The 15,036-nt window shown below is 44.7% G+C and overlaps 1 protein-coding gene across 3 annotated transcripts in view; it reads right to left on the bottom strand.

The window, feature by feature from the left end:
* zbtb46 (zinc finger and BTB domain containing 46) overlaps window positions 1-15,036 on the bottom strand; it is a 66,269-nt gene that overhangs the window by 33,053 nt on the left and 18,180 nt on the right. For 2 of the 3 annotated variants that reach the window (XM_071476482.1, XM_071476484.1), the window contains exons 2-3: window positions 12,194-12,417; window positions 11,068-12,004 (exon numbers count right to left, since the gene is read on the bottom strand). In XM_071476482.1, the coding sequence (XP_071332583.1) occupies window positions 11,068-12,004; window positions 12,194-12,379 (1,123 nt within the window). In that variant the 5' untranslated portion in view covers window positions 12,380-12,417. The remainder of the gene's footprint in view (window positions 1-11,067; window positions 12,005-12,193; window positions 12,418-15,036) is intronic. The other variant, XM_071476483.1, reaches the window with a different exon arrangement.

Below are 15,036 nucleotides of genomic sequence, written 5' to 3'. Positions count from 1 at the left end.
GTAGAGCGGGCGGATCCCAGTGCATGTGTGTTTCTATGTGTATGTGCGTGTTTGTGCCAGACAGGAATCCCTGACCCCCACAGACTCCGGCTCCACTTATCAAGGTCTGAACAGAGAAGTATGGAGAGGGAGAGTGAGGGGGGAGAGGGGTCTGGGTGTCCAGCACTATCAAATCCACCTCTAACCCCCATTGCTCCCTTTCCCCTCTCCTGTAACACGCGCACACACACACACACACACATATACACACACATACACACACACACACACACACACTCATGTCTACACACAGAAACACACTCTAAACCTTGAAGCTTGATCTCTCTGAGGCTGGAGCAACTATGGGAAGGCCAAACGGTCTAACCACAAAAAGAAAAAAAAAAAAAACCTGCCAGGGTCACAGACAATTACACCATATACACATGCAAACACACACTCTGTCTCTCTCTATCTGTCTTGCATGCTTTCCCACACACACCAACACTCACACACACTCTTAGAACAAACTTTAAAGTCCGCCTTTACTTTTCTAAGCAGCCGTCACCTTCCACCACTCAAGGAGCCTCTTACTCAGTCTGAATTCACATGAGGGCCCCTCGAAGTTTTTTTCTCTCTCACTCAGGTCAGGTGCAGTCTCAACTAGGGAATAAGTGTTAATAAAATTTAAAAAAAAAACCTACGGGCACCCCTGTTGTGGGAGGTCCCACCTGAAATGAGCCCATGACCCATTTTAGATTCAGAGATAGCGACTTACAAGGAAGAGGGATGGGGGGTGAAGACAGACAGAGAGAATGGAAAGGAGATCAAGATGAAGTTATTCTTTGCATGCTGCTGCTTGATTATATGAGGGTAGTGAGGAGAGAAGAGTTGGAGGAGGAGCGGTGGAGGAAGGTGGAAACAATGAGGTTTACGGGTGGTGATCTGGGGCAAAGTGGTTGGGGAAGAGTCGGGGAATAAAGGAGAGCTTGGCCTCCTTTTTTAAACTAACATCATCTTCAACAACAAAGAGCAGGATCAAACGGAGAAAGTCTTGGCGTCAGTGCTGGGCTGGCTGCTGCTCCACCAGCTTCTATAACTCAGCGCAGTCTCTGTTCCCTTCTTTCATCTCCCTTTAGAGAAAGTGAAACATATTCCTAAACTGAATGATTGTAATATAGCAGTTCTTTTAAAATGTGAAGCTTTTGTGGCTTCAAAAATTCTAAATGTATTCAAGAAACTACATCTACATACCCATAATGTTTTTCAGTTTGGCAATGTGCGCATTATAAGTTGTCCTGTTTCTCCCTTATCACTCCTCGTCCCTGTATTTGCCTCTTCAGAAGCCTTTGGGATAAGTGTTTAAACTTGCAAACACTGATTATTTTTCTGGCCTTGTTGGGGCAGTGAAAACAACACAAAACAACACTGACATACAGTATTATCACCTTTTGAGTTGATATGGTGAACTTGTTAGCAAAGAGTTGCCCATTTACACATCCAGCAGACATGGAGCAACATTAGCATTCATTTAGAGTTGTGTTCAAGGCGACCTGGCCAAAGTAAGTCCAATATTCACTCTGTGTTTAGGAATCTTTTTGGTTTCCACTTTCTTTCCTGAGGGAAATACCTGGCTGTGTATGCTCCACTATGTTCACCGGCCATTTGCTAACTTTGTCCGTCTGCCATTAGTACAGGGCAAGAGGAGTGGAGTGGGTTTTTAGAGCTTTTTCACTTAAAACAGATGTTTTCAGTGAAACATCAGAGCACAGAGAGTGAACCAAGACAGTACTGTTGTGGCGCGGAAAACCAAACACAAAGCTGGAAGATGCCAAAAAGGCCGCACAGAGCTGAGGGGAACTGCAGAGTCGGACGGTAATTCTCTGTGGGTTCATCACGCTTGTCACATTGTCACACTGGTAATATATGAATATTATAACTGCTTTAAGAAAAGGTAAGTAGGTGTGTTATTGTAATAGCCATGTCTGGATAAGTCCATACATTTTCATAGCTCGAACTTGACTGGTCTCAGTCTGGAAAGCTGGTGACCTGTAATGAAGGTCTTGTCTTTGTGGGAAATGGTGTGGGTTAAAGGCTGCTTAAAAAAAAAAAAACACACACACACACAAACACACACACAAAAAAATCAAATTGGCAACACTTAGCTCAAAAACATCCCTGTCTAGACAAATCACATGACATACTGGTGAGAAAAGTTATGTTGTAGGACTGGGACTTTTGCTAATTTGCATTATTACAAATGTCAGTGTGACTGTGAAGTGGATTTCTTACTTTTAGAACAGAACCTGGAAGTTCCAGTTTTACACAACAAACAAACAGACGCAGATCCTGCTGATGAGGAGGAAGTTTAACCCACAGTCCTGCCTTTATTTGAACCCATATACTCAATGTGAAACAACATAAACACACACACACATACTGTACACAAGAAGCGACCGTAGCTCCAGTGTATGTGATGAGTGAAAACAGAAGTGACAGTGTGAACTGACTGGATGGAAAGGAAGGTCCAAACAGACAGAGGGAAGGAGGGATAGAGGAGAGAAGGAGGGGACAAATAGTTGTGAAGGACAGATAGTGGCTTCCAGGACTGTCTTCAACGCCTCTATAATGATCAAACCCAAAAAGAACCACACACAAATATACACACACACACACAGACACACACACACACACACACACACACTCTTGTATGTACACAGCCCAAGCCATAATTGTCCCCTGTGGTGATTTTGGCCTCTCCCTCCTAGTTTCTCATTGCTGTTGGCCAACTCTTCTGTATCTTTAACACTTTCTTTTTTTCCTCCTTTCAAGAAGGGGGGGGGGGGGGGGGGGGGTGTCACAACAGAAGGAATGAGGGATGAAGGAGAACGAGAGGTCTAAAAGGAAGGAGGTGTAGAGGGGTGTGACGGCGAAAAGGGGGAATGAAGGGAAGGAGGGAAAAGGAGAGAATGAATGTGTAAGAGGAAGGGAGACTTTGCCCTCCAGCGGGAACACTCCCACGATTGTGTGTACGTGTGTGTGCACATGTGTGTGTGTGTTTGTGTGCAAGCTGTGCCTCGGCCAAACCGACACACCCACAGGCTGTAGACCTCTATATCCTGTTCGGGTTGTCCGTTTGTCCAAACATCATGCACCCACCCTCCTCTCCCCCACCTATTCCTCCTCCTCCTCCTCCTCCTCCTCCCCGCTCCCCTTTTCTAACTGCTCTGACGCTGATGGGGGTAGAGGCCGCAGAGGGAGTGGGTACGGTAAATAGAACAAAGCCACCTTTCTAAAATAAACAGACCGGGAAAGGGGAACTTCAGGTTGACTGAAAATGAGAGAGAAAAAGAGCACAGATCCAACCATGAGCTTACTGTGAAGCGCTTTTTTAAAGGTTAACTCTTCATGAAAGTTACCGTTTCTGCTTCTCCCTGTCAGTCAGTCCGCCACTGTATATGTCTGCCTCTCTCCCTCTCTCTCCCTCATACACTTAAATAGTATCAATATCCTGGCTGCTTGTGCTCGACTAACTCTTGGTGAATGCTGGGTACAGTGTGACACATAAGCCACAGTGAGCAGTGCTGCCAGGCTCATGGCTACAGGGCCCATTACTGGCTATCAGATCACCGGAGGAGAGAGGAGAGAGGCATCCTAGCTCACATCACATCTCCATCTCATATCTCCAAAAGAGGAGCCTTGTCATGGGTCTCCCACTGAAGAGGAGGAGGCCTACCTCACACATAAGGCTCATAGTATTTTTTTCTCCTACAGATTTTCCATGAAAATACCTTGATTTTATTTTAGAAGAAGCATTTTTCACAAGGCTGCAGGCACTGAAAAGTTGTCACGTTTCCCGCTGCAGCTGGACACTGATCACTGCTGTTTACAGTCGGCTTGAACCTGAGATTACAGGTTACCAAACTTTTTTAGCTTCTGACCCCTTAAAATAAAGCTCATCACAGGCTCAACAGGTTATGACCAGTTTAATCATAGTGTGAGTTTTCCTTCTCAGACTGTTTTATTTAAATACTTTTCAGAGGCGTGAAGCGATAAAATTATCCCGTAGTTCACAAACAACCTAATTTTACATGTCCCTTCCTGTTAATTATCTCAGGACCCCTCTGACCCCCAGCTTGGGAACCAATGGGTTTTCAGACTGTGAGGGGAGAGTTGAAGGAGGGGCCCAAACCGAGAGATGTCACATGTGCCTGACTGCTGAAATTTGCACCAAAAATGTGTACAAACTCGATCCAATCTGAACACACACACTTATGTGATTCACATATTTGTGTGACTTACACTGTCATGAATTAATGCCAGTAAGTTTGCTTAGTGACACTGAAAAACAGGTGTCTCAGTTTTGTCTGAGGGACGACCCACAGTGTCAGACTTTGAAAACCCCTGACAAAAATTCTGAGGAAGTAGAGAAAAAAAAAAAATTGGTATTATTGGATTAAAAAAATTGTTTTGACCTGAATTTGGTTAGTGTTGACTTTTTAGACATATCTTGGAAAGTAAGCAGGTAAGTAAAGACAAGTGGTCCAAAGTCCCTCAGATATCATCCTCTTTTAAAGATGGAATTGAGCATTAGAATAAATAAATAAAACAATATTGAGTTATACATAGAGTTACAAAGCTGAGTTATCTAGGATATTGGGTGTGCCTGAATCTATAGGCGTGTGTGTGAGTGTGTGTGTATGACCTACAACGTTAACCGCAACCATTAGTATATCTGTATATAGTACATTTGGGGTATGCGATGGAGTTCGAAGTGTGTCTGTGTGCAGGGGTTGGTTTTAGCTGTGGGGGGGTGCTGCTGTGAATGTTCAACCACAGAAACCTCCTGACCCACCCACCAATACGCTGTGCCAACAGGACATCCTGTCAGGATGCATTCTGGGTAGTGTAATTCTTAGACCAGAGCGATCAATGCCAAGAGATGTGTTTGTGTGTGTGTGTAGACATTTAACCACATATATTTAAAGTGAAATGTAGGGCTGGATTGATCTGTACACATATTTTATAGGATATTTGCAGGTGCTATGCATACATGTGTTTAGATACTTGTGTGCCAGTTTGTGGGTGAGAGTGTACAGTATGTGTGTGGGCCATGACTGACTAAAGCACACACATGGGCCCAACCCAGGTGCACTCAGGGAGGGATGGCTAATCTTTAACCCCCACAAACACATATACACACTCCTCCTCCTCCTCTTCTCCACCCAGCAATCTTTCTCCGGGCCTGTTCCAGGGGCAGGAGGTGGAGAAGTGGGGGGTGGTGACATTTTGGAAAAAAGCCACGGTCAGGAGTGGGGGGGGGGGGCAGTTTCCTGTCCAAAATGGCTCTTTTAAAGCCAGAGAATTATAAATAGAGCAGGTGTCAGTATTGAGAACTGAGAGAGAAAGAGAGATAGAGATAGAGAGAGAGAGAGAGTGCTGCAAGAGAAAAAGACAGACAGCAAGAGTGTGAAAAATTGTGTGAATGTGTGTGTGTGTGGTGGTGTGATGGTGTTGTGGAGTAGGAAGAGGGGCTTTTAGCTGGTGGACTGCCCATAATGTCCAGCAGGATGTGAGGTCATATGACAAAGATGGCTGGTGGGCGGTGAGAAATGATTGGTTTCCACGGTGATAATGGAACTTTTTTTTTATTTATTTATAATATAGTGGGGGCCGACCAGGAGGTTGACATGAGAGAGAGACAGAGAGCTGAAGAAAGGGGGACAGAACAGTACTTGAGTCTTCCATCACAACTCAGAACAAAAAAAGCGTTCAACCCCTCTTCCTAACATAAAACTGAGAAATGAGGGGGGGGGAATGTGTGTGTATGTGTGGCAGAAGGGGACAAAAAGGGGAAGAGGAGGATGGGGGGAGCAGGGAAAACTGAGGGAGGTTGGGTGAGCAGGCCACAAAAGTCAATAGGGTGGGAGGAAAGGGCTGAAATCATCTGTGCAGTCAGAGGACAAAGAGGCAGAGCAAACAGGGGGTGGGGGAGACAGAGCGAGAAACAGAGAGAGAGAGAGAGGCCTGGAGTACAAAGACAGTACGAAACAGAAGTGATAATAGACTGACTGTGTAAAAAGTGAGAAAGATGAACCAGGAGCCACAAAAAAAAAAAAAAAAAAGAGAAAGACATGGACAAAGTGGAGAAAATACAGGGGAAGAGGCCTCAAGATGATGTAGTTATCTCACCCATCGTGTGTCAAGCACCAAGCCATGAAGAAAGGGGTTAAAAATTAAGTCCACACAGTCTGAAATATTAAATCTATTTTGGTTTTTAATGAAGGAGGAGTGAATTAGGGAGGAAATATGAGAGTAGATTATTAAACCAAGAGTGAGGAGAAGGGAGAGAAAAAGTGGAGAGGTGTGCGAGGGGTGAGGGGGTTGAAATCTGTTCACGGTGTTTTAAATATTAAACCTATTTCAAGTTTAATGAAGTGCAAATACTATGGGGAGAGTCTTAACTGGAATACAGAGAGGAAGGGGGCGAAAGGGGGATCCGATTCATTATTTCAAGTGTTCACCTTTAGACTGCCGAGACTTGGGGAGAGGTGTGCAGAGAGAGAGAGAAGGAGAGAGAGAGAGAAAAAAAAAGAGAGAGAGATAAAGTTTATGCGGAAGTGCAAACTAGAGGGCAATATTGAGAGTGCAGGTCTGTGGGCCCCAGGTGAGTCCAAGAGGCTCCGCAGCTCCAGAGCACGAAGGTCTGAACTCAAACAAGCCAAAACATGCAGCGCTGACTGCAGCACTCCTGAGCTCGCAGGAATAAACAGGATGGGGTTCTACGGAAAAATGATTTCACTTTTTTTTTTTTTTTTTTTTTAGTACGTCTCTGTGGGCATGTGTGCGAGAGTGTGTGTCTCTCTGAGCATGTGTGTATTAGCGGTTGAGGAGGGGAACTCTGAGGCTACAGAGCGGAGAGGAAGAGAGTCAGATAAAGATGTTGGATTTCAAAAAAGATATTCGATGTAATCAATGTGCAACAGCTAGAGGGAAATGGAAAGAACAGCCCACGTGTGATTGAACTGTTCACGTCTTCATAATCAGATGCTCTAAGCTGTGTGTGTGCATGTGAGTGTGTGTGTGTACATCACGTCGGCCATGTACCGGATTGCCAAAATCCCCCAAGCTGCCACTAAAGGTCACCATGTCTGTGTGTGTGTGTGTCTGTGTCTGTGTGTGTGTGTGTGTGTTTTTAAAACCAGAGAAAAAAACAAAACAAGAAAAAGCACCAAACAAAAAGTATTTCCAGTGCTGTTATTATGTGGGATCAAGATCAAGTTGGTGTTTGCCCCAAGTATAAAGGAAGTAGGAGAGAAATCAATCGGTAACTCATGTTTTCACCAGCTCAGGCTTCTTCTCAATCCGAGAGCGAAGATGCCAAAGAGCGGGTGAATTCTGACATATCTTTTAAAGAGGTGACACCCGCTTTAATAAAATAAACAATTCTTGTGAATGAGAAGAAAACGCTAAAGCTACAGCCTTTGTGGCCAAATTTAGAGAGGGAAAAATCTGTATTTTAGAAACATGACTATTTTCTATGACTATCATTGCTGACAAAAATATAGTTTCAAGATTGCAACCAAACCTGGTATTTATGATATTTAGTTACAATATACAAAGATAGTATGGGATTAGGGTTGAAAGTTACTGATATTTTTTATTCAATTAATCCGTTTATTGTTTAGTAAAGAAAACATCAGAAATGAGTCAAAGGCCATGCTCATCTCAAGCTTACTAAGCTTGTTTTGCAGGATTAAGAGCTGAAAAAACTAAAATATTTCATTTATACACAGCAAATGTTTGACATCTTTACTTGATGTGACTTGATAAATGAGAAATCAATTATAAAAATTGACTAAGTACTTAATCAACTCACCATTTCAGCACTACATAGTACAAGAAGGGAATCTGACATGATGCATCAAACACGAACACACTGAATGTTTTATTTTTTTTTTTTAAAAAGCTTGACTTTGAATTTTTCAAAACACTCCTGTATTTGATTTGCAGATGCTTTTTAATCCAGGTCTAGAGGAAGCAGCGGGGGCCACACTAAAAATAATTTTAGGTAATTATTTGAAGGTTTACGACATAAGCAGGCAGGATATGTAGGGACTATTTAAAACTCTCCTTCTCAGAGTTGTCACCTCTAATATAGTATTATACAGAAAAAAACCCATGATGAGATCAGTGGGATGCGAGCGGTGCTGATGTCTCCCTCCTAATTCGCATGTAAGATGTCAAATATTTGTGTCAGCAGACAAGGTGAGCACGAGACAGAGTGAGATCAAGCGTCAGCCAGAGAGAGGAGAGGAAGTTGAGTGCTTAGTGGCCTCAATAATGACATCAAGTGAACACAGCAGATGTTTGCACGGGAAGAGGATCCAAAGAAAACAAATCCTAATTCCTGCAGCTGTTTGTCAACACGAGTGCACGGCATTTTCATACAAACACTTTGAAACGGCCCGGCGCTAATACACTGAGCCTTTACACAGCCGTATATTATCCTTATATTACAGAATAATCCAGCGAAATCCGCAGCCAGCCCTCCTCTGTGTGGTATGTAATATCAGCATTTCTAACAGTAAGGCATGGACACCAGTCACAGATGAATGAGAGAGAGGGAGAGAGTGTGTGTCTCGGCAGTTCTCATCAATAAGGAATGAAGCAATTAAGCTAATCTCAGACTGAAGGTGCCCTTTCTCCTTTATACTTACCATAGCTCTTCATGGAAACCAACAACTGGACAGACACACACACAGTGACAGCCCATAGACCTGGGCGATACAAACGGTAGAAATAACCCTTCATAACCCTTCTAACTGTTCACCTTTGATGTGGAGGGATATTCCAGCAATCATAGTGATATTCCCATTTTTTAAATTAATAATCATATTAATATTTTGTTATGTGTTAGCTTGAGATTTCTCAGAACAGAAGCCTTCTTATGTGCGTCAAGCAGGATACAAAAATCCAAACTGCCTACTCAGTAGCTCTTTGCTGTCTACCCTGCCTACATTGCGATGCTGTGAAATGGTGTAATTAGAAACTTTAAATAGAATTGTACATCATTTTCTAATTCCTTTGCTCTTCCTTGGCCCATACATCTGATGGAGATCTTCTACTGCAGGTGACAAAATCCTGGACTTAAGGGGACTTAAGACTTAAGTAGACAAACTCTCATAAGCCCAAAGAGATCCTGTGTATTTTTGACCCTGACTTGCCCCTCCCCCATGGTGACATGATCTTTTAATGCTAAATGGTGGGGCAGTCTGAAGGTCAGAAGGTCTGAAGGAGGCCCAAATAGTTTTTAACCTCATGGTAGAAAGATACCCCCCCCCCCCCCCCCCCTCCCCCTCCACTGAGAGCCCAGCACTGAAACCAAGTTGAATATGGGTACACATGGTGGTTTTCTGGCTGGCACCAGGTGTCTAGCATGTCTAGCAAGACTAGACTTCCTCTAACCTTTAGGTGAGGAAACACCTTTCTCATTAATGGCTGCCTCACCAAGGCCAGACTTGAACCCCACCTTCCTTCTACCACAGCACAGACGCATGCATCTGGCCAACAGGCTTAATGGAGTCGTTTATTTTGTGGGTATTTGTGGTTATGCATGCATGTGTGTGACTTGGAAGCTCAAGACAAGATGCACTTGAGCACCTTAATAAGACCTGACTGACACTCACAAAATCCGGGACTTAGGACACTTAGAGCTAAACGGACAAACCCTCTGAAACCTGTATGGCTCCGTCCTCTCCGCCTTTCCTTTTGGTTTTCTCTCTCTCTCTTTTCTTTTCGCTCTCTCTGTCTCATTACCCCCTCTCATCTACCACTGTCTCTTGCTTTTCCCTTCCTCTCGCCCTTTCCAGAAGGTCCTTCCCTAAACCCCAGAGAGAGGGGGAGGAGCCTCGAATGGCGAGGACGCGCTGGTAATCCGTGCAGTGACCCAGGTCAATTCAATTATCCTGTTTTCTTTCGCTGCGTAACGCGTGTGCCCATTTCACAGCCAACTCCCTTAATGCGCCCAGGATTAGCTTCTCTTACTTTTAATGATCTACCTATCGACGCCTTGGGCCCGACAGCGCACACACACACACACACACATACACACGAAGACACAGGTAAATGTTTTTTTTATGTATTAGTTTTGGTGTAAAAGAATTCACTAAACAATTGTGCAAGGATGAGGATCAAGAGAGGCTTTCTCAAAATAAATACGTCTTCTTGAGTTTGTTTGTGTATGCGTTTGCTTGTTTATGTGGGAGTGTCTGTTACATAAACCGCGGTAAGAAGAGGATTGTATTATCCATCTGCATTTACCCAGGCTTCACCTCACACCTCCAAGATTTGAGATAATCATCTTGGGCCTAACACGTTAGTGTAGAAGCTCGCTAATCTCAACCCCGGAGGAGGGGAAGAGGCCATTTTACACTAGTAAACTGTGTGGATGGCTGACATGCATTGAAGTATCCACACAGGATTCAGAGTATTAAGCACACATGTATTGTAAAGCGTCATGCACACTCAACAAAGCATTTGGATCACTCACACGACAAATGCTGCCCTGTTGGTGAGAGGGGGCGTCTTTTAAAAGAGAAGCACAGATAAATTAGATTCTGCCGTTGTTTAGGTGTTGAGATCGACACTCTCAACCAATTATCTAACCTAATCTCTTTATCTCACCAGTCATTCATTAATTACATGACTGGATAACTGAACTAAGTAGGGGCCAACATTACGAAACTGCAGTAACTCTTGAAGTGTCTAAATCCTCAAAGTCATCAAACCAGCACCACAAAGTCTTTTCCAAGATGGAAGTGGCGGTCTGTTTTCTTTTGGCCTGCGTCCATCCTTCCAATTTTGAGGGACAAGTTCAAGTTAATTCCACCTGCTGTTGTGACAGTAAACTAATAATCTAACCAACAAATCCAATAAAAAGAGACTATTTGGGCGTGAAAACACATGCCATGCTTCCACCGTTGCTGCTGATGTCGGTTTGGTTTATATCACATAGAAATTTGCAGCAGCCCTTCCCTCCTAAGTCTGCAGACAGTAAACAGTGTCAGAAGCAGGTTTGTCAAGCCTTACCTGGGATGTCCTGTCCGTTGTAGTTCCATCCAGCCACAGCCAGCATGGAGGGCAGAGGCGATCCAGGCCTACTGTCTCTGTCTCTGTCTCTGTCCCGCTCTCTGTCCCAGTTCCTCTCAGCCTGCTGGGTAATATGTCTGACCGTGTCCTTGTTCTTCCTGTTCTTCCTCCGGCCTGACCCTGATAGAGGTTGCCAGGGCCCCTCTCCACCTCCTCCAGCAGCACCCCCAGTCCCTTGCTCCCCCTGGCTCTGGGCTGCCCCCCTGGGAGTGTCCCGTGGATGAGAGGAGGAGGCGGGGGACACCTGTTCCTCTTTGACGGTTACAGGCCTGTAGTCGTGCGGCCAGGCGGGCTGGGAGTCATGGCAGGCTTCCTCCTGGCTCTCATGGCTCTTGGGGGGTTCTTGGTCCTCCTTGCCATACGTGCTACCTCCCTCGTGGCAGCTGGCGATGGCCGAGTCCCCAGAAGAGTTGGCGGGGCTGGTGCGCCGCGCCAGCCAAGGGGAGGTGCTGCGACCAGACATGATGGAGGCCAGGGCTTCAGAAGCCATGCCCACAATGCCTCCTCCTCCTCCTCCTCCTAAACCCACTCCTGCAACACCCCCTGCTCCTGCTATACCCACTCCTCCTCCACCTCCGCCACCTCCTCCACCTATGCTGGCAGCAGCGACAGCTCCCATTTCAAAGTCAGCCAGTTCGTCAGCCATCTCAGAGCGGATGCTGATGTCCAGCGCAGCTTTGATGAAGCTGTGGCAGGCCTGGACAATGTCTGTCATCTGCAGGTAGCTGGCGGCTGACATGACCTCGATCACGTTCTTACTGGTGAGAGCGAGGTGCGCCGAGTACATGAAGTCCAGGATGGCTTTGAAGCCTGTCGCCGTGACGATGTCCAGGTGAGTGACAGTAGTCTGGTGGTGAGGCTCTGCCCCTTTTTTAACCTGAAGGGTGAGGAGAAGGAGTGTTCACAGTTTTCTGGTTTATTCATCACGCACAAGAAAGGAGGAAAAACCTTTTTCAAACACAACAACTGACACTTGTCTGTGAACTGAAAAAACACACCAAGATCTGAGATGGAAAACAAGTACTAAATCCCCTGACCCAGCTTCCCCAGTGTGGCAGCCCCTTACCTGGCAGTAAAGAGTCTTGAAGTAGCGCGAGGAGCCCAGGAGGACGTTCTTATGGGCCTTGAAGATCTTTCCGTCCACAATGACACAGGCGTCGCAGAGGATGCCGTGCTGCCTCTGCTCATTGAGCTCTCTGAGGAGCTGACGGTAGTGAGAGGAGATCTCCATGTCCTCCTTCCTGTTGTTCATCTGTGTAGCTGAACAAAAGCCTCTCCTCAAAACGTCTGCTAAGAAATGAAAGGGGACACAAAAGAAATCAACTTAGGATGTATGTACATGCTCTTAGAGTACAGTATCTTGCACCATGAAATGCACAGTGTGGAAATGTGACTGTACAGCAGCAGACAGATACAGTGCAGGAGCAATAAAATGTAAACCACCTTGTCATTTTTTTGGAAATGAAATTTCTGGCAACATATTCAGGTGTTTCCTCCTCTAAGTCAATATGTATCTGTAGCTATATATGGAAGGGGGGGGGGGCGATAAGCAAATTTAGCTGTACCTTTAAAGACAAGCCAGGGTAAGGATATCTCAGTAATGACCGTGACATAAAAACAATCACATCAATAGCAGACACATCTCAACTGCGGTAGTTTGATGTCTAAAAACAGCCCAGTAACAAATAGTCAAAAATCTCTGTCTTTAAACCGTGTCTGACAGGTTCATTTGTGTGTGTGTGTGTGTGTGTGTGTAGCTGCGTAAGTGTGTGTGACTGACTGACAGTGTGTGTACGCTCATTAAAAATGCTAGTTAAAAAGCACAACACTTTCACAAACAGTTGAGAAGGAGAAAAACACCTCATTTAGCACAGACCACTTTACCATTAAATTTATCAATAAACACGGCCTCAGCCCCTTTTTTTTAATTTCCATTTTGTTTCAACTGTGGATTTTCAATCAGCTGTCTAGTTAAGACGAAAATTTACTCTTGAACCTTCACCTCAGTGTTTCTGATCTTGCTCAGTTCAGCTGAGGTTGGGAACACAAAGTTTTTTCTGAAAACTACAGAGAAAAGACCTGTAATGACAATTCATGGAGCTTTTGATCTGTCACTGAATGAAGATCCAATTTTTGATATTCATTGACAGGATTCGTGGTGATAGTAGAGAGACACTGGTATATTTTAATGTTTTTTTTTTATTTATTTTTTTTTTACTAAATTTGAGTATGAGAAAAGCTAGAGATCTAGATTTTTACAACCTATTAGCCCATAGAGCTGCTCTACCTCTGGCTTTTGGGTTCACAAACATTGATCGAAGATATAAGTGGGTTTTTCCTTGAGTGATGATAAAACATAAGTCCCTTTTTTTTTTTTTTTTGGCTGCATGCAGGTTAGATGACATGATGAAAGGCATTGTGAGCTGCAGGTAAAGGCCACAGAGAGAGGGAGAGCAGGAGGAGACAAAGGGAGATGTGAACATCTCTCTATGCTGAACCAATCAACGAGGTGGCGGAGAAACAAAGAGAAACCATAAAAGCGCTAGCAAACACAAACATACAAACACACACGCAGAGAAGAAGCAGAAGATGAACACACACGCGCACGCGCGCACACACACACACACACACACACACACACACACTCAGGCAGTGCATTAGCCAGAGCATTAGCAGCCGCCGCTCCCACTCTTGTCTTGGTGAGGGCTAAATCGCGCGGACGCAGAGTGTTACCAAACGCAGCAGTGATTTGTTTTGGGAACGCCACAGCTGTCAGCTCTCATGGGCCATTCTGAGACATGACAGCTCGGGTTGGCCAAGGTGACAGCAGCGTTTGCTCCGGGGCCGGCACACTTCAGGTCATGTTTAGCAAAGCTCTGCTCAACCTGATGGCTTGTAAGATCAGATAAATCCACAGCGTCTCCCACGTCCATTTGGACAAACACACCTCATATGAACGGCAGTGGATGAGTGGATGGAGTGATGGCCACAACTGTTGAAGCCTCCCTTACTAAAGAAAAAAAAAAGTAAAAGTGTCCTGAGTTCAATCAATGCACGGCTGCCTCACAAACTTTCATTTTGATTGGTGTTTCTCTAAGTCGTAGAAAGAATTGTGAGGAGGAGGAAACTTAGGTGTGAATGCAGAGTGTCCCTCAGAGTCTCAAAAGGCGAGTTTTGACGCAAGAGTTTTTATCCTCCAGCTCACACATTTCTCTGGAAGAAAAAAAAAAATCTATTGGCGGTCTAACCTTGAGAGATTCTTTCCTTTCTGCGTTGCCCTGATTGAAGCATTGAGAGTCTTCACCTCTCACCTTTAGAGACAAGCAGCTTTAAGGACACAGCAGCTTCCCTCCTCCTCTCTCTGCTCTTCTTTTCTCAGGGCCACTGGCACATTCAGTTGTATAGCCCTGTCTATAAGATTGGCTCCTTCTCAGAACCACATAAAACACAGAAGAAGTCATTTATTCACTGAAAAATACCTCAATACCCTGCTTCCTCATTCTTTTCTGGCTAGTGTGAATGGTGAAATACAGGGTCACTGTGCAACACTCGCCAAACAGCAGCTCCCATTGGAGACACACATCTACTGGTAGCGGGGGGAGGGGGGTGAAAGAAAGCCAGCTACACCGAATCAACTGCTGGAATAAGACTGTGGCATTCAGGTTCCTCCAGCTCTCTCCATTTCCATCTTGGTTACCATTTTTAACATCCCTGTATAAATGAGGAACAACAATGACAAGCACTCAAGCGAACAAGCAACATGCTAATGACAGCAACACCAATGTATTTGCAACAGAACTGAATTGTAAGAGTACGTTCACCTAAATTACAAAGGAAGAGGAAAAAAATACCTTTTTTTTTTTCTCCCTCTGACCTTGGAGGACACTGGAGGCCTTTAATTTGTGGTGC

The sequence above is a fragment of the Trachinotus anak genome, unplaced genomic scaffold (assembly GCF_046630095.1).
Source record: "Trachinotus anak isolate AG129_WGS33_773 ecotype Australia unplaced genomic scaffold, CSIRO_AGI_Tana_v1 ptg000004l, whole genome shotgun sequence".
NCBI lineage: Eukaryota > Metazoa > Chordata > Actinopteri > Carangiformes > Carangidae > Trachinotus > Trachinotus anak.
This window is presented reverse-complemented; position numbering and strand designations above follow the sequence as displayed.